We start from the raw sequence: 25,244 nt of genomic DNA on the forward strand, positions 1-25,244 counted from the left end.
AATATCTGTCAGCTCTATTAAAAATATCAACTGATCCTTTCAGAAGATAGAATTCAACATTTGTACTGTCTTTTCTCTGAAAATTACATATCTCAACCTCTGAACTTTTCAACTTTAACATTAAATCCCATTGCTATGTCTTAATCCACCATAGGAACTTGCGTCCACCCTCTCAATTATTTCAAGTCACAAAAGAAAGATGATCCCAACAGTCCTCAGATTAATCCTTTAACTCCAGGCTATAAATCGGTTCTGTAATCCCTCAGATTGAACAGTACAGACATTGCAAACCCACTTCATTTTTCGAGCTTTTGGTCCTTGTCGCTTGTGGCTACTCTAGTTTATCATCAAACTTCGATTAGCAACTCAAAGCACTTAGTATGTTTCAGTACACTGAAGGACGGTACGTAGAGCAGATGTTCGGTGACCAACTAGGCTTGTCTCAAGAAAACCCTGCCCAATTACCACCAGCGTGCAACCTACTGTACCAGAGGTCCCAGCACACCTGCTACACTAAGACAAGGAAGGCCTATTGTCCTTCCCCAAGACTGCATTTTTGCAAGTCGGATCATTTGGTGGTGTTTATTCTGCCTAAAAAAAGAGGCTCCAGAGATCAGGACACCCAGAAGATGGTCATGGAAATAGTTAAAGGACTACCTCAAATTGGTAGCTTGGGAAGTGTTCAAGAGCTCAGCTGAGGAGCTGAAAGATTACCCCAGGGCTATGACAGACTTTATCAAAACAGCTGTGGCTGAGTGTGTCCCCATGGAATTATTCAGGGGTTTCCCCAACCACAAGCCTGGATGAACAATGAAATCTGGAACCCGTTGGGAGCTAGATCACAGGCATTTAAGGCCAGAGCTCCAGAACCCTACACAAGCAACAGGTACGACTTATGAAAAGCTATCTCCCAGGTGAAGTGGAGATTCCAGAGGAAAATGGAACTAATGAAGGATACTCGACAGCTGTGGCAGGGCCTAAATGACATAACCTGCTACAAAACCAAATCCAGTGCAATGATAAACAGCATAGCTTCACTCCCAGATAAGCTTAATGCCTTCTATGCCCAGTTTGTCCACTAGAACAAGAAAAAGCCACTGCACTTACCTGTGTCCTCTACCATCAGCATCCGAAGATTATGTGCAGGCTGCCTTCAAGAGTGAATCCAAGGAAAATATTTGGTCTGGCTGAGTACGGAAACCTGTGCTGACCAACTGGTATTGTATTCGTGGATATTTTCAACATCTCACTCCAGCATGATACCCACCTGTTTCGAACAGGCTTTAATTTTACCTGTTCTTAATAAGAGTGGGATAACCTGCCTAAATGATCACGGACCAGTGGCAATCACATCCGTAGTGATGGAGTGTTTGGAGGGGCTGGTATTGAAGCATATGAGCTTCTGTCTGAGCAGCAACATGGACCCGTTCCGATATGCTGACCGCAGCAACATATCTATGGCAGATACCATCTCAATGGCTATACCCGAACACCTGGACAGCAAAGACTCATGCATGAGGATGTTCTTCATTGACTATAGGTCAGCATTCAACACCATCATCTCCGCAAAACCGTTCAGCAAACTCCAAGACCTGGGCCTCAATACCCCAATGTTTAATTGGATCCTGGATTTTCTCTCCTCCAGACCCCAATCGGTGAGGATTGGGTAAGAACAGTTCCTCCGCAATCTCCATCAGAACTGGGCTGGTTTCTTAACCCCTGCTCTACTCGCTGTATGGTTTGGTACGACAACACCATCTTCAAATTTGCTGACGATACCACCGGAGTGGGTGTATAAAAGGGGATGATGTGTCAGCGTATAGGAGAACGATTAAAAACTTGGTGAATGGTGTACTAACAACAACTGAAAGTCACCAAAACCAAGCAGCTTTTGTCCATGAAGCTTGTTCATACCTTTTCCAAAAGGAAAATTCGGCTTTAGCTACATAACCAGATGCCGCAAAAACAAGGCAGAAAAAATCGATTATGTCATACTTGTTTGAATGCTTCCTTACCCTCTGTATGATATAAAGTTACACAACTGACAATAAACTGACAAGCTTTCAGTTTCATTTTTCCCTCTATACTCCCTCTTATAACGGATCCACATTTAAGAAGTTAAAATGTTTACTATATTCTGGCCAATTTAGATGTCATCTTGGAAGCACTCTTAATTCACGACCTTCCCAGTAAATGCTTCTCAAAATTATTTTCTCTTCCGGTGACACTAATATCTTTAAGCATTTGGAAACGTGACCGAAAATATGATATAAATAATTCCATTAGTACTTACATCTCTAAGTGCTTCTTGCGCCAGTGAACGGAAAGACAGGATAACACCAACTATTATCATCCTCTTCAAGACGCTGTCAACCGCTAGATTGTCGACAAAAAGGATTGAAAAGCAGAGATTCCTTTGCATGAACAGCCAATAATATGTCAAAAAATATACTCTTTCTCAATGTTTCACCAATTTTTGATATCAGACTAATTCCAGAGTAATCAGGTTTGATAATAGAGTGAAAAATTATCTTTGTTGTCGATAGAATTCAAATTCTTTGAAGAAGCTTCACAGAAACATTTAAAATATAGGTGGTTCCAAGGACTTCTCCCCCCCCCCCCCACCAAAATAATCAGACTGAATATTTTTTAGAATTATTATCAAAAAATAGTAAGGCGGCATTTTAAAAATGTTATACAAAATGTGCATCGAGGATGGTGCAGTCCAGCCTGCTGCGTACTTTCAGCATTCTCCATTTTGGATTTTGGATTTTCAGAATCTGCAGTGTTTTTCTGATTTGTAGAGAATTAATTTCATATTGAATAGGAATAAATTCTAAGTCTTCATGTCAATAGTCTTCTACTGTATCTTAAATATTTCCCAACATATATCCAAGTTCAAATTTATTGTCAAAGTATATGCACGACATCACAGAACCATGAGATTCTTTTTCTGAAGTCTAATTGCACAGCAGAAAATATCTGCAGTAAAGAATAAGCTGTAGAATTCATGGCCTGACCAACTACTGTGTCCATATTTATATAAAAAAGAAGACACAAGAGTCCTCAAAAAGCACTGATAATTGGAGTGTTTCCAGAACAAATCCAACTTGGCTAACTTGCCTATTTCATTAATGCTCAGAGGTGAATAAATCCCAAAACCCAACAATTAACAACCAGAGTTTAGAAAAAGGTGGCTTTAGAGATGGAGATTGCCTTGTCATCATTTTTCTAGACTCTGGAATCATTCTGATTCATTGTAGAGACCTAAATATCAACTCCAGAAGCAAAACTGGGAACCACTGACCAAAATGTCTCACATTAGTGGTAAGGTAAATGCTGGAAAAGTACAAGAATGACAAGGAAGAATTGGTGATGGGTCCATTGAAGAAATTATAAAAATTGGTGATGGGTCATCTATGTCAATTATCTGGATCAGCAAAGTTGCAGTTGAGGGGGTATGGTCGATTTCATAGATTGTAGTGGGTCTGAACCAACTGGAAAATTGGGCTGCAAAATGGCAGATGGAACCCAATGCAAACAAGTGTGAGATTTTGAATACATCTACCATAAGACTGGAGAGCAAAATTACATTCTTGAAAGACAAAATTTATAACAATGACCAAGTACAGATTATACAACGAGTTGATCTTGTTCTGCTTTGAGTTAGTTAATAACTGATCTCAAACAGCTGGCTGATGCGATATATGTTTACTGTAGAATGTTGCTGTCCACTTGAGTTCAGTTACAAAGTAAGATCTGGCGCCCATCAAGATTTATTTTAATGATCTTCACCACTACATTATGTCCGAGAGTCTCTGAATACTACGGATGATGAAAATATTAATTTTAGTAATGTCCTTCCAGCTGAGATTGAACTACAAACAGAAAAAATTGTGAAAAATATTCTAATAAAAGATTTTTTCTAAACATTTCCTAGCGAGCTGATCAGCTCTTTATAAACTTATGAAGCAAACCACCTTTTCAATCTGCCAAATTTGAGAAATTCAAGTTTGAGAAAAATACAAAATGAAAAAGAACTGGTAGTTGTCACCATTGAAAAAAATGCAAATCAAATACAACTTAGGGAATTTAAAAATCTGAAATCATTCCAGTACTGAACAACACCGTTGACCATCGAATTGAGAAGAGTTTAAGATCAAATGCATCTCACTAACGTAAAATCATTGGGATCTTGCTTTCATAGATCAGCTACAGAAAAACAAAATAATATGGGTAATGACTAATCAAATAAATTATTCTGCCCTTACAGATTTTGATGGCCTGGGTGGTTAGGCAAGGTTCTCTTTCCTTCAGCCAATTTAGACAGAAAAAGTACACACACCTTTAAGTTGTGGCAATGAGGAAAATTATATTCTGAAATTTTGGGGGGATTCATACCACTATATGTAATGTGAGGGCAGAACACGTTCTACAACTAGGAAACTATGTCGACACAGATCGGAAAATTATTACATTGTCTGCCCAGTTTCCGTACTCTTTACCCACATGTTAATCTTTTGAAGAGCGCTGCCATCTGGTCTGGCTTGTCAAAGCTGGTCCTCATTTGTGTAAGCACGTCAACATTCTCCACCACCAGTTTCTACAAAAGAAAGAATATTCAATGCTAGACAGTTAGTCAGATAATCAAAATCAAACATATAAATTACAATCTGGCAAAAGGAAATTAGCTTTATAAGCTCCAGATGGTCCCAGAGTCTTCAGCTCCCAAAGAGATTAAACGTCTGTAGATCATGTGGCTTGACTTTCTGAAAACAAAACACATGATATTTTTGCTGTTTTCCATTTTCCCTCTTTTAGTTCACGTGGAAATGTTGAGATTGAAAAGGTCATGTTTCTTCAATTTGCTTCCTCTTATTTCTCTCCTCCTGCAATCTTCAACTTCTGAAATAAATAAAAGCTCACTCTTCTCAACGTGAAGCTTGAGGTGCAGAACAGGCATTCATTAAATAGAAAAACAAAGTTTTGCTTTTTTTTTTAAAAAAAGATATAGGACCATAATTTGGTCTGTACATGGCATAACCATTGTGTTATCTGCAATGCATTCACAAAATCATAATATTGAATGTTTGTCCAAAACCTTGTGCACCTATTTGAGGACAGACACCTATGTTCTTTCATTTTATCCAAGTGCTAGTTGTTTATGTGCAAGCTGAGAAAATGTGTCATTGGGTGATCATTTGCTTCCTGCAGAAGTTGAGAGAAGGAAAAAAATATATAGAAGAGCTGCCACATTGCAGTGGATATGGGAATTTGTAAATATTTTTCTTCCACACAACTTCAAGGGTACAAATGCTAATTTATGCCCTATCAAATCACCCAAAATGGGAGCTTTGATAAAGTATATTTTGGGGCAAGAACATCTAACAAGTACTCACAGCTTTTTTTAATATCAATTCTGCTTTCAGCAATAGTCTGACATTTTTTTTTAATGCAACCAACAGTTTGGGGTTTCCCAATATTACAGAGCACCATCATTCTAGGAATGCTATAGGATCCATAAATATACATAAGAATGCAGGCTTTGCAGAAAATGAGTTCCCTTGAGACTTTCCTTCCTGTTGCCTACTGGGTCAGACAATAAGCTCAAGTTCTAATTTTCCACAAGAACATTTGATTGCAAGTTTATCATATTTTGCATTAACACTCAAATTAATTGACAGAAAGCACTAAATTAATGGAATTTCACTGTAGAATGCAGACACTGAAATTGGAAAGAAATCACGAAGGAATTAACTAACTTTAGATGATTTAGTCAAAGTCCTACATACCCTCTCCTGCAATGCCCTCCTCCACAAAGAAATAAATTACTTTCACATGAAGGTAAAAGGTTAAATAGCTTTTTGGATGTAAGGGATACCAACTGCCAATATTGTTTTCACACAATAATAAACTCCTTCAAGTCAACTCCAAATAAAAAAATTAGTTGATTTCACAAAGAGAAGAATGTCCTCTACATTCTATGGGGATCACATTTCTTAGGCTCATTTAAAGCAGTTTCATCTGCGGGCTATTTTCAAATAAGCTCACGTTTCTGTCTATTCTCATTTTATAAAAACAGGATGTCATAATTTGCAAACATTGCTGGTAACTAATGAAATACAAGAAAAATAAATAGAGCAATTCAATTGATATAACTAATGGCTCCAAAGCTTTCAATTCGATTTCTGTTTGTTGAAATTGTGCAGAGTTTTGAATAAGACATTGATTCAGAGAGTTTCAACTGGAAATTACAGTAGCTTGCACCACTTGTGAACAATTTAAGGAAAAAGATATTCATTGCATAAAGATGATGGTACCTACTTGTATTCATGCTTGTTTTAACTCATTGAGAATCCAATACTATTACATTTGCAAATTCCAAGGCAATGGAAATAATATAAATAGTAAAAGCTTAATCTCCATTATTCAAAGTTCTTAACAGGGTAACCACATCTAAACAACTGTTTGTAGTGCAGTACGTTTCCAGTTATCCGGAAAGTTTGGGACCAGACAACTTTTGGTTAACTGGATTTTTCGGATAAAGGCTTTAAACAGCCCAGCAGAATACTTGTATTGGTTAATGGAAGAAAATGGATCCCCGACACCTCTCCACTGCTTTGGATGATCCTGCCCAGGAGCCCAAAGTCCCTGCTCCTGCTCAGGAGCCTGAGGTCCCCGGGATGATGCCAGGACAGGAGCGAGACGTCAAGCAGACCAGATTGGTAACAGAACTTCCAAGGCCATCAAACTGAGCACGGCCCCCCCCCCCCCCCCCCAGGGCCATTCACTCTGCTGACCCATGACTGCAACTAAACACAACTCAAGCCACATTATCAAGTTCGCTGACAACACAACCGTGGTGGGCCTGATCAGTAAGAATGAGGAGTCAGCGTTAAGAGATGAGGTGCAGTCACTTATATAGACCTGTATCTGAACATTAAAAGAACAAAAGAGATAGTTGTTGGTTTCAGGAGAGCCTGAGGGGGACCACGCTCTGCTGACCTTTGACAGCTCAACTATTGAGTATCAAGAGTATCAAATTTCTTGGAGTGTACTTGGCAGAGAATCTCACCTGGTCCCTTAGCACCAGCTATAGAGCCAAGAAAGCCCAGCAGCACCTCTACTTCCTGCAAAGGCTGAGGAAAGTTCATCTCTACCCTCCATCCTCATGACATTCTATCGAAGATGCATTGAGAGCATCCTGTGCAACTGTAGCACCGCCTGGTTTGGAAGCTGTACCACCTCGGACCCCAAGATCCCGCAGAGGATAGTGAAGTCAGCAGGAAAGATTATTGGGGGCCTCGCTTCCTACCATGAAGGACATCTACAACACTTGATCACTTGGTGCAGGTGGATGGCAATAAAATTGTGAAGGACTCCACATGCCCCTCATGTAAACTGTTCACCCTTCTGCCATCTGCCTTAATATTTTAATGCGTTTAATTTCTATTATAACTTAGATTTATGTAAGTATGCTCTGTGGTCCTGGAGAAACGCCATCTCGTCTTTACCATGCGAGCATGGAATGAATAATAAATAAATAAAAGGTGACTTGACTTGAACCAAGTACAGTGGAGGGTCAAGAAGAAATGGAAAGAGGGGAGGGAGTTACCTGAAACAAGGACAATTTCCCCATGTGCTGCCTGAGCTGCCAACTTCCTCGCTGATGGCTCAAGATTCCAGCCTGTTTCTCTGAGCCAGCATCCAGCCATTCAGTGTCTGTTTTCCTGGGTGGTTCTGAGCTCTATTGTTACCAAACTGGTGCAAACAATCAGGAATGTACTGTATATACAGCCTGTTGACTTCCCTTCCAAACTGTGACAGGTTGAGCAGATGAGTCTCTTCCCAATTATTCTGGTTAAATTTACATGCATCAACTAGAATTAACATACTAGTACCTCACTTTGCACTTAGGATATATTCACAGATATGAGTGTACTAAAAAGTAGTTATTATAGCATCCCTCCATCAACACCTGCCTTTCCAAATCCGAGTGCGACAGTGCATGGAACCTGATGTGAATCCAGCAATGAATTATTGAAAGTCCGTGTGAAAGAAGCGGCTTGTGATGGTTGGTTTGGGCAAGCTAGGGTGAGCAGGTGTGGCTTAGTGTTAGGATACAAGGCCTAGCACAGAAGCTTCCCGAGCACCACTAATTTCAATGCTCAATGGTTGCACTTCTCGACCAGCAAAGGCTCCACAGGGTGTCCATACGGACCCAATGATTTATAACAAAGACAAGGGCTTGGTTGTATTCATAGTTATATCCAACCACAACATCAAATTTTTTAATAAGTATTACATTCTCATCGGTGCTCTGTGGATCAGTTAAAAAGGTATATTTTTTGTTTGTGATTTAGAAAGACAATATCAACCTGCCTTTTAGCTAAAATGTTATTTTTAATGTCTGTGTAAAATGAAGCCAAAAGGTAACTAGTTTCCAGTGTCAAAACCTTGAATTCTGCAGGGTCATCCAACTAGCAAATTAAAATTGAATGACCTTCAACTGCTCATTTGTCTCCTCCACAGCTGTTCCAAACAGAAACAAAGTTTGGTAGCATTGGTGCTCGGAATTTTTGTCCCCTGAGTCAAGTTTGTGAGGACCTGCAGGATTATCCTTGTAAAGGAATCTAATGTGGTCTTGACTTACATCACATCAGTAGCTGAGAGAAATTCATGCTGTCCACTTTTTGAAGGCATGGACTAAACAAACCCATTTATTTATTACGGAGTCAGATCATCCTAAAAATTTCATCCAAATTAGTAACAGATATGGGGCATGCTACATTAACCATCAGAACCCTCACCACTTTCTCAACCCTCATTCACACATTTCCTTTTATCATCAATTTGGCAATCACAAAACATGGCACAAAACATTGTTCTTCACTCCGGGGAGCTCATACTGAATTTAAATGCTGGACACAAAATGTGAAGTCAATATTCCTACTGCTCTCTTAAGCAACAATGCTTGATTTTGTTTACCATCACATTGGACAAAGATTTTTTTCCCCAGCACTATTACCTACATCTTCACTCCCATCACAATCTCAAAACCATTACAATAATGTGTTAATAAGAACATATGAAACAGGAGAAGTAGGTCATATGACCCATCAAACCCACTTTGTCAATCAGTAAGATCATGGTTTATCCACTGCATTCACTATATCCTCAAAGAACTCCAGAAAATTTGCTAACAGGATCTGGATGCCTGATAGAACCATTTCTATCTGGATGTCTCACTATTTCTTCTTTTGTATCTTCCCTTTCTTTATTGTTTGCCTGGTGACTCTTTGTTGCTTTTTGAAGTTTTTCCAATCTTCCAGTTTCGTGGTGAGCAAATACTTTTAGTTTGATGCCTTCTTTCATTTCCTTGATTATCCAACACTGGCACTCCCCACCCTTACTGTCCTTGCTTTTAACTGGAATATAGTTTTGTTGAGCACTGTGGGGAAAAAAAATTGCTTTGAAACCCTTCTACTGACCCACCATATAGCCTACATCATCACTCTGAGGAAGGAAGGGGTTGAAAGTCAGTGAGAGTAAAAGCTAGGCTTTGCAGCATTCTAGTAAGGCCGTCAAGGCAATTAAAAGGACCAATTAGCACGACGACTAACTATAGGAATTTACTCTGAAACAATCAACAAGCAGGTCTGATAAGAGGCTGTCAATCTTATGTAGCAATGGAATTTGTACTTAGTAGTAACTGCATTGGGTAAGAATGTATTGTGTGAACTTTTGTTTGGGCCAAATATAACCCAACTCATGTGTAAAGTGATCAAAAGCAAGCTGTGAAACACGAGGTCAGTCTCTGCCAGCCTTTATAGAGAGAGCATTTTTGTGAGGCCTTGTGAAGATAACATAATTCTGCAGAATAAGATAGTCTGACTGGGTCGATAGTTTGGGTAACGTCATTTCGTGAAGTCCACCGAAAGAACCGGAATCCACAAGACGACAAGAGCCAAGTCCTCAATCATCCTGCTTTAGTCTCCCTTGTTTAAGCACAATACACGGTTTTAGATCAAACTACAACACCTTATATTTGTATGAGAAATTCAATCATTCTGTGATCATTGATTTTACCTGGATTAACTGCCCAAGTCCAGATCCAAGATGGCATGTTCCCTTGTGGGTTCAAAAGCAACACTGTTCAAGAAAGCTTTCACTCCATTCTAAAAAAAATTTTAAGCAAACACCTGGGTGTTGGGTTTTGGTGAGAATTAAATATTATTTAAGTGCTTAAAAAGTCTTCCCCTGTTGTTTGTTGTTGCTTAAACTGCAAAATGTTTGGCCTGGAGGTCAGCCTGAAGAAAACTGAGGTCCTCCATCAGCCAGCTCCCCACCATGAGTACCAACCCTCCCACCATCGAGAATATCGACAAGGAATGCTGCTGTCGGAGAGCAGCAGCCATCATCAAGGATCTACACCATCCAGCACCCGCCCTGTTCGCGCTGCTGCCATCACGAAAGAGGCTAAATGCCGCAAGACTCGCACCACCAGGTTCAGGAATAGCTGCTACTCCTCCACCATCAGACTCCTCATCAATAGGTTCAATCAAGGACTCATTTGGGGCCTCTCACTTTTGCACTTCATTGATATTTCCCCCCTTCTCTGTATTGAATAGTTTGTTTACACTTCTTTATTTGTTTACATGTGTATGTTGTGTACAAGTTTTTCTTGCACGACCAATTTGTGGTAATTATGCCTCGCCTACAGGAAAAAGAATCTCAGGGTTGTATGTGATGTCATGCATGTACTCTGACAAATCGGAGATCTGACATTGAGAAGCACTCTCACTTCATACTATTTAGAAAGATAAACAATGATATCTGCATCTTCAACATTCTCACTTCTATCGTATGATTTTCAACATTATTTCCTTTCTACTTTTCTCATCATCTCTAATAATACCAGTCTACAATTTTTTGAAAAGGTTTGCTTCCTGAAGAAACTGGGGACTATGATAGACAACTTCAAGATGAACAGAAGGCTAATTTCAGATTTGCTTTATCATGTAGGAAGTTGGAGAAAAATTAAATGAACTTTTCTTGCATTTAACATGTTTAATCACATAATGATGCTAACACGTTGCATTAGTTCAACTGACTTAAAAAATGTTTTGCCGCTTATTTTTATTTGTACTCAGCATCTGATGCCCCTCGTGTCAGTGTCCAACAATAGTTGGCCAGCATTGATGGATTCCAGTCGCCCTGATATCGGTTTTCCATGGTCACAATGTCCTGGTGAAACTTTTCACCATGGTCGCAGGGAAAAAGTCGAAGTGCGAATCATCTGTAAATGTGAGCTGCTTTTATAAGTGCTCTGCATCTATCCTGACTCAGCACGCCCAGGACTAAGACAACTTTCATAGCACCTGCATGCCCAGGCATGCTTGGAATGACCTAAACAGCTTGCTTTGTGGGGTAAAATACTAGTCGACTCAAAATATAACAAGAAATCATAAAAATAGTTTTACCTAAAGAATGGTAACATGATAGGAAAATTTAAAGGTGAATTTTGTGATCAGCGGCCCAAAATCCAGGTTAAAAGAGTCAGAGACAAACAGGCCATTTGGCCCACCAACCTTCAACTACTCATTTAATTTAATCTTATTTCATTCTTTCTGTATTCTCCCCCATTTTCACCATTGAATTATACTCAAAGGATAATTTATAGTGGCCAATTAGCCTGAGCACTTGGGAAGACTGTAATCGGGGAAGACTTTCCACAGACTGTGCAGTGAGCATAAGATTCCCCCGAGATGATCTCAATGGGGAAATTTTTTTCCCTCCAGGTGAAACTCAATTTAGTCAAGATTTCCACGAGGAAGGCCTCTTTGCAAGATTTTTCTTTAAAATTCTACTGTTTGGTACCCTGTGATTTCATGAAGGTCCACTTAAATGGGTGAATATCTTGACCAGAAGGTATGGAGGAGGACCTCATGGCTATCAAGTTCAGTTCATCTTATCTATCTGTAATGAGTGGTGCTCAGTTCTGAGATCAACATGTGCCAACATTCTGTTCTGCAGCCACTCCAAATGGTATTATTTAATTCAGTCGAGACTTGGAACTTACCCAGCTTTGTTGGCCTGTGGTCCAGACAATGACTCATTTTAAAATGCTAAGATACACAATTGGTGACATGGAAATATACTGCACAGTAATGAAATAAAAAGTGATCAATAACGGACTATTTTTTGAAAATAATGCAGAAGAACTGTGGATATTATCCACCATTTTTTTTGGAAAAGCAACCAGCTTCAACCCCTTCCCTCATCTGCTTCCTTTCCCCTGTTTACTCTTACTCCAAACTGCCTCTTTCAGGGCTTATCCTCAAACACGGAACTTTCATGAGAAGCTCATGTTATTGAACGGTTGCATGAATTCTATTTTCTAATTGCATCATGGCCAACTCTTACTGTGGTTCAAATTAATGGAGATGCTGGGCCAAAAGTCTTGATTGAAAATTAACGTAAAGAAGCAAGTGTTTGTAACTTTCGTAATCAAGTTTGAAGAGCATTTCTGCTACAGTACATCACTTACAACAATACAGAACACCAATCAGCCATCCATTCCATGCTGACAATTCCAGTAGCTCAACTACCCAACAGCTTAGTCTCTCTCATACATGCCCAACTTCCCATTGGAATTTTTTTCTTTTTTTGTAATTAACTGACAAAAAGCAAGTAGCCAATAAAGCTTTGGGATAGAGAAGACACTTAGAATACCAGGAGAAATCTATGCTGTCATACAGAGTTCAGACTCCCTGCATCAAAAATGCTCAATAGGTTTTGTACACAATATAGATTGGAGGCATTTGGCCCACTCATACTACCATTTGCTTGGAAAGAGCCATGATACCTAGATCCACAATGCAGCCATTTGCGATCCAGATGTTAACAATTCCACTGACCTCTTCTCTCCCCACCCTCCCAGGTTGATTATCCAAATAATTTAAAACTACAACTACCCATTTATCAGAGGGCCTTCTGCATTCTCTATCAAAATCCCATAATCTCATCATTATTCTGGTCTATGACTTCTCAATCATGACACAGATTTGAAGGCCATGTCTGGTTAACTTAAACATGTCTTGTAATAATTAATTTTCAGGATATCATATTCACCTGCAAGATTATCTTTTATTAACTTTTCCTCAACTCCCTTGAGGTAGGGATGACAGATTTCCTTCTAAAAGTTAATGATGCAGATGGATTTTTACCGCATTCTGAGTTTTTATGGTCATCGTTCCCAAAACTCCCCCACCCCACCCCAGCCTCCACAAATGCCAAGTCCATTAATGCCAAATAGCCAGTTCCTTCTGATGTTTACCTGAAATTAAGGGTGAATTCAAATCTTAATGCTAGCTTCAGGCACATTTTCTTTAAAATAAACAGCAATACTATATGAAAGTTAAGTATTCAATAAATTAGATTGGGTTAAAAGGAATATATGGGCCATGATCAATTAAAATGTGAGAAATGTTTTGTAAATATAAGCTTTTACTGTTCAGGACCATATCAACACAACGCAAAAGTCTAAAGCCCTTTGAATGCCATCCATTCTGCATCAAATTTAAAGAAACGTTTCTTGATACATGACAACCACCCACCTCCATAGTGAGAATGCAAAGGTAAATAGTTAACAATTGAATTTATATCATTCTTTTCAAGTTTCATACCAATTTGACTAAAATTTTAGGAAATGCCGATGAAGTTTGATGTAGTTCTGTTAATGGCACCTTCACCTATTCCAGTTTTCCCCTTGTACACAAGGGTGAGTTTTCATACATCTAATGGTGCAAAAAATCAAGAAGTTTTAAAAAAAAACCCTCAATTGTGACCCACTTTAATATTCAAATAAATTTTAAAAAAGCAAATTTTTGACCTCCACAATTCATCACAATTAATTCCCATTAAAAAATGTCAAAATGATAATTTCTTGATAGTATGTAATGTCCATCGCTGTCAGAACACAAATTTAGAACTAATTAATTACCTATATATAATTTCTAAACCTGCCATTGCAAACCCACACTATTGTGTACTCCAGCTTTCCTGATAAAGTTAATGTTGAAAAGGTATAGCTCGTGTAACTAGTTCATTTCCCTCATTCGTCCTATTGCACACATTTCCCATGGAATAGACAAAACTATGGATTTTCTTTTTTTTTTATATATAGGTAAATACCAAAAATCCAGAAACACAAGAATCTAATTTTCTCATCAACTTTATTCAGTGGCATTCAGACCATCTGGTTTTCATTTGATTTTGGGTCATGCTAACTTTATGGACTTCATTAGTTTTGCACTTTGGTGTGTATAATTAGAAGCACTGCACTTTTTTTCTATATGTTGAGGAAGAACTTAAAACAACTGATTCTCTCTCAATGAGATGGTCTATTGAACCACTCAACCATTTCTAATATTTGACATCTCTCTACGATCATCCAACCAATGGATCAGCAATATTAATCTGCCCAACATTCTTATTGCCTTTGGCTCACTGTAATCAGCATCAAGTATGATCAACTAATAGTTGCAAAATATCTTAGTTATCTGTTGAAACCAGACGTGCCTTTTCCCCTCACATTTTATGTTTATAGCAGTAAATGTGCCTACCCTGCACCTACTCATTATGGTTTCACAATTCCAAAAAAGCATTATAAAAAATCTTCAGTTGTTTTGCATTTGGATCACAATCTCATATTACTTTCTCACAAGCTTTTCAAAATTTGGTACAGACGTTACCAAATGTCAAACATCACTAGTAGCTCATTCAAAAGGCCAAGAATGATACTCTCTTAGCTCAACACTGATTCACAAAGAAAGACAAATGCATTTGTCTAATCTGATGTTGACTATTTGTTTGCTATCAACTGCCTGCTGTATTACTCATCTCTGGACCAAAGCTTATATATAGTTCTACAATTAATTTTGTTATACAGGTGCAAATTAATTTGGCATATTTATAGAAAGGTCTCTTTGAAATACATAAGGAGAAGGAAACCTTGATCAATTATCATGGACTTTGACACCAGATACAAGCCTGTCCTCCTTGAAAAGAAAATTGAATGTAAACTCCAGAATTAATTCTCAGTACAGGTATGCACTGCTTAATGTCCGTTCGGGCAACACCTCAATGCATTTACGTCCGTGCTCCCATAATTATTCAGTTACCATGTGCAAGTCTGCAGCAATTTAGCAAAAATGATCACAGTATAGGAAATTGCATAGTGTATACCCAAACCGATCGGACTGTCCTGCTTTTTCCCCAAAGCCCTGTATCAGTTCCAACAAATCCCACTGCCCCGCTCCCTCCCCACAGCCCCATGTCAGTCCCCACACTAATCCCTTCTTACAAATAAAGTTTACAGGTACACTACAGTATCCCATATAGTTTTGCTAATTATACCGTACATTACGTGCACAACATCCACATCGCATAATGCCCAATTTCACAGAACTTATCATGGATGTGAAGCAGAGAATACCTGTATAACATTTGTGAGAAATAGCTAAGATTTCTCGAAAAACTGTACAAATGGTCAATACTTAACACTTAATCACACTCAAAAGCATACATTGAAATATTGAACCTTTTCAAGTTAAACTTCATCACCATATTAATAGTTCCTAAAGTACTGCTCACAACTAGATAATAAAGTTGAGTTATTTCTTAAAAGATAGCATCCACATTCAGATAGACCACAAAAACATTCTAAACAATCCTACAAAAGAGGCCACATCCAACAACTTTGAGAATTAGCAACCCTAATGTTACCTGAAAAGAACAATCACAATTTATGACAACAGAATAATATACATCTGGGAAGAAAGTGCAACATTCAACTCATATGTTGATTTAACGTCTAATTTGCTCCATGCAATAAGTCAGTAACTAATATGTGAGCTTTTTTTGTTTTAAAAACACAGCAATTCCGCAATATTTCCATAATGAAGTACCCCCCCCCACCTACCCCCCCAATATGCCGGCATTGGATGTTCACACTGAAATAAACAAAGCCGGCATTTTTCCATCCACCATGTATAAAGGAGTGTGGAAAAATACACGCACAATTTAATAAAACATACGCGCACAATTTGTAAAAGAGCATGGGAAAATCTACCACAAGTATTAATCTAGAGCAATGGATTTCAAACCTTTTCTTTCCACTCACATACCACCTTAAGTAATCCTTTACTAATCTCTGTTACCTATCACTGGGGGCTGGTGGGCTTCTGACTGTTCAAAATGAGGACAAACCCACAGACTAGCTTGCTCACAATCCGGCAGACCTACTGACAAATCTTTGTGCTTTCCCTCACAATCAGGCAGACCTAGTGTCAAATCTAGTGTCGGTTCTGGGTTAGGCTTAGCAGCCCACAGCAACAAAGGCCAGGCAGCAGATCGCCGGGACTGAGTAGGTCAGCGGGCCATGGGAGAGAACAGACTGCCAAGACAGAGCGGGACAGCGGGCCACGGGAGAGAGCAAGCAGCACTAAAAAATTACGGTACACAATACACATGATCTGAATTGGTCCTGGAATGCCAGAAGTGCAGTTTACACTGCAGGCGGTTTCGGGAATTTTACTAGGTGCCTTGGCGAAAAAAAGATGGGACTGGAATTGCATCCACATTCCAGTTCCAAGCTTCAGCACACGTTCCAGACAAAAGGGAATAATGGCCTGGAATGAAGTGGCTGTGTAAAAAGTATATAAGATAATAGGTACTAGATTGCCACTGTAGACATGATGAATTGAAGGGCCTGTTTTAGTGCTGTACATCTCTTCAACTCTTCTTTCATATGAAGCAATATAAAAAAGCACCGTATGTAGACATAATTTGATCTCCATTTTGAAAATAAACATCGGTCATGTTTGCATTTTACACAAATACCAGACATATGGAATTTTGAGTGTACAGACAGCAGAACACTGGGGTGCGATTCAAGATTAGCTCAGACTCTCAAAACAGTGCATGTTTATACTGTCAGTTCTTACGATTATACCACCCAGGAATTTAGAATGGGAAAATTACACTAAAGTAGAGGAAACAAGTTCAGATACAGAACTATGTGGAGAGACAAGGACTTGGTTCTGTCTACTATTTCTTCGATGCATTGATATACTTACAAAATAAAAAAGCTTCCAACACTGGACATCACTTGAAGCAACTGAATTGCACAGATTCAAAAAGATGAGGACCAATAAAAGCACGTACAAAAAAGATTAAGTTTATTTCAAGATTTAAGAAGGCAAGAGAGAAGTCCAGCAAAAGAGTTGTATCCTATGTTACCTTATGTAATCATCTTGGATTTGCTTCTAATCATCTTATTAAAAGATTAATAGCTAATAAAATGCTACTTTAATTCAAATATTTGTAATGGTGCACATACATCTTAACTCAATTTTTAAATTTTAACATCTTAACTAAATTTGATCTTTAACAAAACTGAAGGAAAAAGCTTTCTTGATTTACAATTATCCCTAAATGCAATGTTTTCCTAGATTGCAATTCTTCTATAGAACAATGGATATCCTGCAGAAAAATAGGCAACAAATAACTGTACTTTTTACCCACTGTGTCACACAGTCTCAATTCACAGCATCAACTCACCTCTGCAATTCATTCACTGCCACATTTGGACCAGAAAAATCAATAGAAATTTATTGAGCATTTTAATGGTGAGAGATTACCTAGAAACTTACAGAAATCAAAGATTACTTAATAGCTAGCAAACGGCTTGATATGAAAATTGCCACTTAAGTTGAAAGAATTTAACATTCTAAGCCACTAATTATATCTGTGCAAAAGTTCAGATCAATATATTGGCAAAATTCACATTCAACATCGATATTGATCTTGGGGATAAAATGCGATTCACTTTGCAGTTCAAGTTTCCTTCCTGCATGCATTTTAAAATGGTGTATTTTGTTACCTTTAGCCAAACTGGAATGCTGATATTGCAGCAAGAAAACACATCTTACCTTGAGTTCAGCCACTTGTGAGGAAATGTGCCACATGAGACTTTCACTGAGAAATTTCATTCCATATGGTCCCAAAAGTTCTGAAAGTGCTCTCATTTCTGTGAGAAAATGCACAACCGATGCAAGTTCGTATTCCATTACATTAGATCAAGTCTGACATCAAAATAGTACGACTGTCTGCAATAATCAAGGTTGTGCGCACAAGTACTCAGTCTAAACTCTGGTGTTAAATTAGAACAGGATTTCATAAAGACATGTTGGAGGTAGCTTCACGTCGAAGGATAAAATAATTAAGTGCGTGCAAACCCATGAGGACAAGATAGATCTTTAAAGAACAGGGAAGTGTTTCATGAAAAGATGCTCTGACCGTGATCAAAATAACATTCATGCAATGAGAGCAAGTCCGCTGAACTGTACAAGAGAAATCACAGCATGGCGAACAGGGAGACACTGTACATTCTCTCATCTTAAACAGCTATAGACCAAGAAATATAACTTGTGGTGCATCTTGGGTAACTCTTGGTTTTATAGCAGTAATAAAAAGTAGAGAAATTTAAAGGAAGGGTTACAAATAAAAGCAAGGCACAAATTTAAGAAGATGAAGAAAGAAAAGATGGTTCAAAGTTTGAAAGCATAAGAAGATAGATTTGGTGTTATCAAAAACAAACAGTCTGCTAAACTGGAGGTTCTTGATGGAAGTTGTGCACACAGTTAACCTTAAGAAAGTGAGATCCGCATGCAAAAAAATTCTCAGACAAGGTACAGGTCAGAAATTAGCAAAAGCCTAAACATTAAAGGCTAGATCAGGGAGGTACGACTTGGCCAACAAATGAAAGCAAAAGAAATGTCTGAAAGGATCATCTGAATTTTAGTAGCAGATAAACCCATGGCTGCTAGATCAGTTTGATGCAGGATTGAGTATTATTTGGTAGGAGAAGATGAAGCAGCTAGAGGTTCATTTTCCTCTGTAGAATTAGAAGGCAATATACAATGAGTATATTAAAGGAGCAACAAAGGGCAAAGAGGACATTTTCGTTAAGCTATTTTATACTTCACTGTAGAAGTGAATGGCTTTCCCTTAAAAATTTGCATTAAAAAGTTCTTGGTCGTTTTTGAAAACAACCTCATCATGCCGAATAAAAGTTAAACTGCCACCTTAATTCTATCGAAAATATACAATTTGTCTGACAAATTAAGATCAGATGTAGTTTTATGGAACTGAACTTGTAAAATTTTACATTTGCACATTAGCCAAAAACTGATTTTATGGGGCATTTTTTGCTCATAAAATAATCCTTGCATCCCAAAGAGTTATAACCACTTAACTTTATCACTCAACTGAGACAGCAGTGTGCATTTAAAGGTTTTGCTCCTGTTGATAATTATTCGACACCAGTCAGTTCTTTTGGCCACAAGTCAGAGATGGTGTGAAAGAAAATTTGGTCACAATGTTATTTCATGAATGTTATTTACCAGAAGTATAAACATCGTCTTGATTATGGCTCCAGGATGTATGCAGTTACATTCATGACCAGTAATTGAAATGCAGCAGTGAAGCAGACATTTTTTTAAAAAGAAAAGCCACCACCATGTGCCAGAGAACACTGGCAACCCTCAGCATTTTTGGGATGAAGTGTTTACAGACAAATCTTTTCCAGTCAGTTGAACAGTTTATTTATGAAAAGGAGTATATATCTCATCCAAAAGACGCGACTCTTGCATAATAATTTAAAACAACAGCATATCTGGGGCCACTGAATAAATGGTTAAGAAATCAAGACAAGATCTTAAAAGATGTACTCAGGAATATCAAAAATAGGGGATGAGAGGCCATTCAGCTCAAAGACAAAGAGCAATCCAGCTAATCCTGTTCCCCCACACCCCCTAAAAGACTGACAAATACTTTGCTTTCAATTACTTTTCTGGCCACATTCTTGGTTCGGGCGGCAGGTTGGAGGAGGCGGGGAATGGAGCTCAGGTGGCTTTGTGAGGAAGAACCAGCCGGAGATGAGCGATCAGGTAAGCCGCTAAATACTAGAGCTTACTGGGGCTCGGGCCCACTTGGTTCGAGCAGCAGGTCAGAGGAGCTCGGGCGGATTTTCAGAGGAGGAGAAGCTTAGAGAGAGTGAGGGGGTTAATTGGTCAAGGGCCAAAAGAAGGAGGTTAAGAATAAGGAGAGGCCAGCGAGGAGCAGCCCAGTGAGTGAGTGGCCTGGTGAAGGAGTGGGGCTTCGAGGCTTTGGCTCGAGAAGCTTCGGCAAGCAGAGGCTGAGGACGAGCATATCAGGATTAAGGCAAGACTGTCACATAAACTATATAATTTTTTCCCTCTTTGTAAGGTGAGGGGAGAGAGAGAGAGACAGGATGTGTGTGAGGGTCTTCTAGTCTCCAGGACATTCATGTCTGCGCTAGGTGAGCTGAGCTGCAGCGTCTCAGGGACCGAGTCAGGGAACAGGAGGTGCAGCTCAATGACCTCGCTCTGGTCAGGGGGAGTGAGCCCGTTATAGATAGGAGTTATAGTCAGGAGGTCTCACCAGGGCCATGGGAGGACTGTCAGTGGGTTACGGTTAGTAGGGGGAAAGGGAAGGGTCAGGTTCAAAGAGAGCCTCTGAGTCTGTAGTCCTCAACAATCAGTACTGTTGTGGGGGGGGGGGGGGGGTGTAGTCAGGCTGGGGAAGGAAGAGGTGACTGTACCTCTGGCACAGGGCCAGCCTCTGTAGCCCAGAAGGGTAGGGAAAGGAAGAGGAGGGCAATAGTTACAGGGGATTCGATGGTCAGGAGGACTGATAGAGGATTCTGTGGATACGACAAAGAAAACTGGATGGTGGTCTGCCTCCCAGGTGCCAGGGTCCGAGATGTAACTTCACGTCTCCATGACATCCTAAAAAGGGAGGGTCGTGGTACATGCTGGTACCAATGACATAGGGAGGAAGGAGGAAGTAGTCCTAAAAAATGAATATAGGGAGTTAGGAAGGGAGCTGAGAAGAAGGACCGCAAAGGGGGTAATCTCTGGATTACTTCCTGTGCCACATGATAGTGAGGGCAAGAATAGAATCAGGTGGAGGTTGAATGCGTGGCTCAAGGGGTGGAGTAGGGGGCAGGGATTCAAGTTCTTGGATCACTGGGACCTATTCTGGGGGAGGTGGGACCTGTACCGAACGGATGGGTTGCATTTTCTGTATTATTACATGACAAGAAAGGAATCTTGAATAATGACTTATGCATATCTAATTTCCCTGGTCATCAATATTCTGTCGACTAATTGGACACCAATAAAAAAAAGTCTCATCATGCAATCACAGCTCTACTGCTTCAATCTAAATTGATAAAAATGGAGGGAAAATGAACAAGTGGATTGAGGAAGGGGCTACCATAACTAACAACATGATACTGCATGCTTAGTGTGGCATGAAACTGAAAATATTGCATGTTTTCATTATTAAATGAAAAACAACCTTTACATAGGCAAATATTCTCAACATCCAGTTCAAATGTCTCAGTGGATGCGTGTGATTGGAGACGTGCGAATTTCCGTCTACAGGTACTAACTTTACAGCCTCATTGATCAGAATGGCATCCTGCTGTCCACATACATGGCAAATTGAAACCACAGAGACTTCAACTGAAGGACCACTAACGCCACTTGCAACAGGAAAATTAACAAAACACATATCTCAGCATGGGTTGAGAGTGAAAACTGGGTTTGAGGTTGTTGGGTAACTGAATACTAAAGCTGAATATAATCGAGGCAAAACTCAATTAACAGAGCTAAAACCATTTGAAAATATTTTATTACTTAAGCCATGACTTATATGTTACTTTGAAAACCCCCTTACATTTCATAACGTCTGGCCTGTAACTAAATTTATTTCTCTGTAGAATATGAAGTTCTGTCAACAAATAGATTCAATTTTAGTTTCCAGGAATAAGGCATGCCAAGCTCTTCTGCAGCATGTTGAACAACTTTAAAATTCTTGACAATTAATGAAATTTAATCTATGTTTGAATGTCCAATCGATTCCACGAGATCATATCTGCTTAATTTACACTTTTTCTGAATGTAAATTACTGTTTTAGCATTAAAAACTACGCAATCTGATGGCTGCCTGAAATCTAATTAAGGAAATTCACTAAGTATACATTACAAACTAATATTGAAAGGTTAGCCAAACAAGCAGATCAGTATTAAGTTTGACCTAGAATTGTGTCAAATTAAAGACTCTTGAAAATTGCTGCAGATAAACTGAGAGAACCAGAGTTCAGATAAATATTTTACTCCCAACATTTAGAATTAGCATTAAGTGTTCGAGAAAAACACAAGGTATGAAATTAACTATTTTTGGGGGAGTGGAGGAGAAAAGGTGACCAGAAGAAGTCCAATGTAATGAAATATGAAGAAAAAGAATCCAACTAGATATACCAAACTCGACCCAAAATGATTGGTACCCATGGAACTGGAGACTAAAGATGGTTCATACTCTCAGAGGAAGGGAGGAAATTGACAAAAGGAGATAGAGAGTAACTGTAAATCCCCTCTATTGAAAAACATTCTAATTCATCAATTGAAAATGGACACAAGCGGTTTTTTTTGTCAACAGTGTTAGATCTCTGATTTCTGCCACTAGCGAGAGACATACAGAACACTGAGGCAAATGAGATCATGAAAAAGAAGAGGCACATGGTGGGTTTAATGAAATTGTTCTGGACAACAACATGTCTGATTGCCCTTTTGAGATTAATTGACCATCAAAAAAAGATATTAGTAACAGTGTTTTCTAACGTCTTTACCCGAGATGTCCGAATATTCTTCTGCATTAAACGTCAGTTCACTCTCAGTGGGCAGATTGACAAATGCCTTCATAGCTGGAAAGTATGCAATGTGTCCATTACTGACTTGTCGCAGAAGAGTTTCCAGATACCTGTGTAAATGTAGTTAAAGAAGGTTGCCTTAAACATTAGACATATCATAAGATGCACTTTTAATCATTTAAAACATGCATCATTTCAATACTTACCAATTGGTGTACAAGCTAGTTATGGTAGGTTCACCGTGACTATCTAAATGTTGTGTCTGTTGGAGAAGGACATTGTTAAAAACCCTGGTAATATCAATCTGCACATAATTTTCTATGGACTGAAGTACAGTCATGTAAGCTTTCACGCTGGTCAGAAGCTCAGAAGGCTTGGCAATTTCCTGTGTCGCTTGATTGTACATAGTCATCCCTACAATGGACCTGAAATTGAAATCCAAATTGTTTGTTTTAAACTCGAGCAATGATATGCGTGATTCAAATTTCTACAAAATTACAGGCAAAGAGCCTAAAATGCCCAGATAGAGTTAATGCCATTAACAAACTTTGTATTTATATTCTAGTCCCAATTTCCAACTTTCAATTAAATTCTCACTTCATCAGGAGTGCAGTCAGTCAGATGATTGGCATGTTTGATTTTTAGTTGGATTACCAGTAAATGTACAAATACATAAATGTATTTTGAGAAATGATTTTGAATATCAAGCAAGGACAACATTACCATGTAATTCAAGAGAGGTCAGGATCAAGTTAAGCTAAATAAAGCTTTACTTGCAATGCTAATCCTTTAAAATATTGTAATTTTAGTTGACTGCAGCATCTTTGATTGAGCCAAAGAGGTTAAATTTTTGATTTGCGATTTACATGCAAGCCCAGTTTTTTTATTAAAAAGAGTTGGATACTGCAGCACCTGGATATTTTTGAATTACAATTCTGCACAAGAGGTTGGGGTGGGAAGAATCTTTTCATTACAGCAATAATTCTTCAACTTAACAGAGTTCCTTGAGAATCAGGCACCTCACCTAAATGATTACGTACAAGTTTGGACATTACCCATCCCATCAAGGTAATCAATGCAGTACAACCCACTCCTGAAGCCTTGACTTTTCCACAGATTCCCAGGTAAAAATAGAACCCTGACACCACATCCCAGTGAACTCAAGACAGAACACAAACCAAATCTACAATTTTTACTCAGCTGCAAGACTAATTCATTAACCAACTGAGCTTTTAAAATAAGGTTGGAAGAGTCTCATTTAAAGAACACCTGATTTTCTCTTCCCAGAAAGTGTGTGGCTATGGGGATCGCAGAGGACTGGCCCAGGGCACCAGAAAAACAGGGAGACCACCCCATTTGAGAAGGAGAAGGTGAGGAGATGACTCCTGGGATGGTGATCAAGGCAACAGACCAGTGAGGAGCTCTGCAGCTGAAAAACACACAGGTGGTAGGCAGTTGGCGACTCGAGGAGAGGAAGTCACAGAGGCTGCGGGATTCACACCAGGCGGTAGACAGTTGGAGATTGGCTCGAGACTGACTGAAGGGGCAAAAAATGCACCAGGTATTAGAACTGGGATGCGAGATGGTGCCAAGGGCACTGAAGGCTTCCCGCTCGAAGGTGTGGCTTGGGCTGCTGATGGTTGGAAATTGTCTCCGTGTGGCTGCAAGGGCTGCAGCAACGCTGGAAGCAAATCCACGGACACTCAGCAACTCTGGGAGGACTCTCTTTTGCTTCTCTTTCTCTGACCATAATTGCTTCAGGCAATTTCTCCCAATGGCGAATCTGTCTGCCTTATGGCAGAAGAAGGCAAATTCCTTGTAACATTGCACTGTCTTTATTACATGATAAAAAAGGAATCTCGAAAATGATGAGCCATCTACATCCTAGGTGATTTGTTTTTCCAACTGCAAAGACTAATTGTCTGATTCATGTATTTTTTTTTATTGTGGGGAAATATTCAAAGGTCTGAATCACTCCTCTGCAGCCAATCAAGGAGATAATACTGGCCACAACTCCACTGCAGACAAATTAATTTTTCAGAATTTTGGCTTTAAAAGCAAATATTGCAATATTAGCCTTCAATTACAGTCATCTTTAAATATCCCAGAATTATATGCAGAATATTTCCTTCACAACTGTTAAAAATTCTTACTTGGTGAAGCGGATTTCCAAATGTGAAGTGAGGTATTCTCGAGGTGTGAAGGTATGCTCCCAAACCACTAAGTTGGGAACATAATTGATAGAGAAACAAAGCTCGGAGAGAGCAGTGTGCAGTTTGTCTAAACTGGAAAATAAATTTAAAGCAAAGTTAGAATGAAATTTGTCATAGTAACAGAATTTGGTCATCTACCCCCATAACAAATTCCCGAAATTTCAAAACATCTCAAAAATATTTTCAAGGTATTACATAAAATGTGCATAGCTTTAGTACCAGAATGT

At 39.0% G+C, this 25,244-nt stretch overlaps 1 protein-coding gene across 3 annotated transcripts in view; it reads right to left on the bottom strand.

Annotated features, from left to right (window-relative positions):
• The window catches only part of nckap1 (NCK-associated protein 1), a 173,353-nt gene that overhangs the window by 36,328 nt on the left and 111,781 nt on the right, over positions 1-25,244 (bottom strand). For all 3 annotated transcript variants that reach the window (XM_069935894.1, XM_069935895.1, XM_069935896.1), the window contains exons 20-25: positions 24,958-25,089; positions 23,011-23,229; positions 22,784-22,914; positions 17,997-18,094; positions 4,510-4,603; positions 2,294-2,376 (exon numbers count right to left, since the gene is read on the bottom strand). In XM_069935894.1, coding sequence (XP_069791995.1) covers positions 2,294-2,376; positions 4,510-4,603; positions 17,997-18,094; positions 22,784-22,914; positions 23,011-23,229; positions 24,958-25,089 — 757 coding nt within the window. The remainder of the gene's footprint in view (positions 1-2,293; positions 2,377-4,509; positions 4,604-17,996; positions 18,095-22,783; positions 22,915-23,010; positions 23,230-24,957; positions 25,090-25,244) is intronic.

This window comes from Narcine bancroftii, chromosome 4 (genome assembly GCF_036971445.1).
Source record: "Narcine bancroftii isolate sNarBan1 chromosome 4, sNarBan1.hap1, whole genome shotgun sequence".
Taxonomy (NCBI): Eukaryota; Metazoa; Chordata; class Chondrichthyes; order Torpediniformes; family Narcinidae; genus Narcine; species Narcine bancroftii.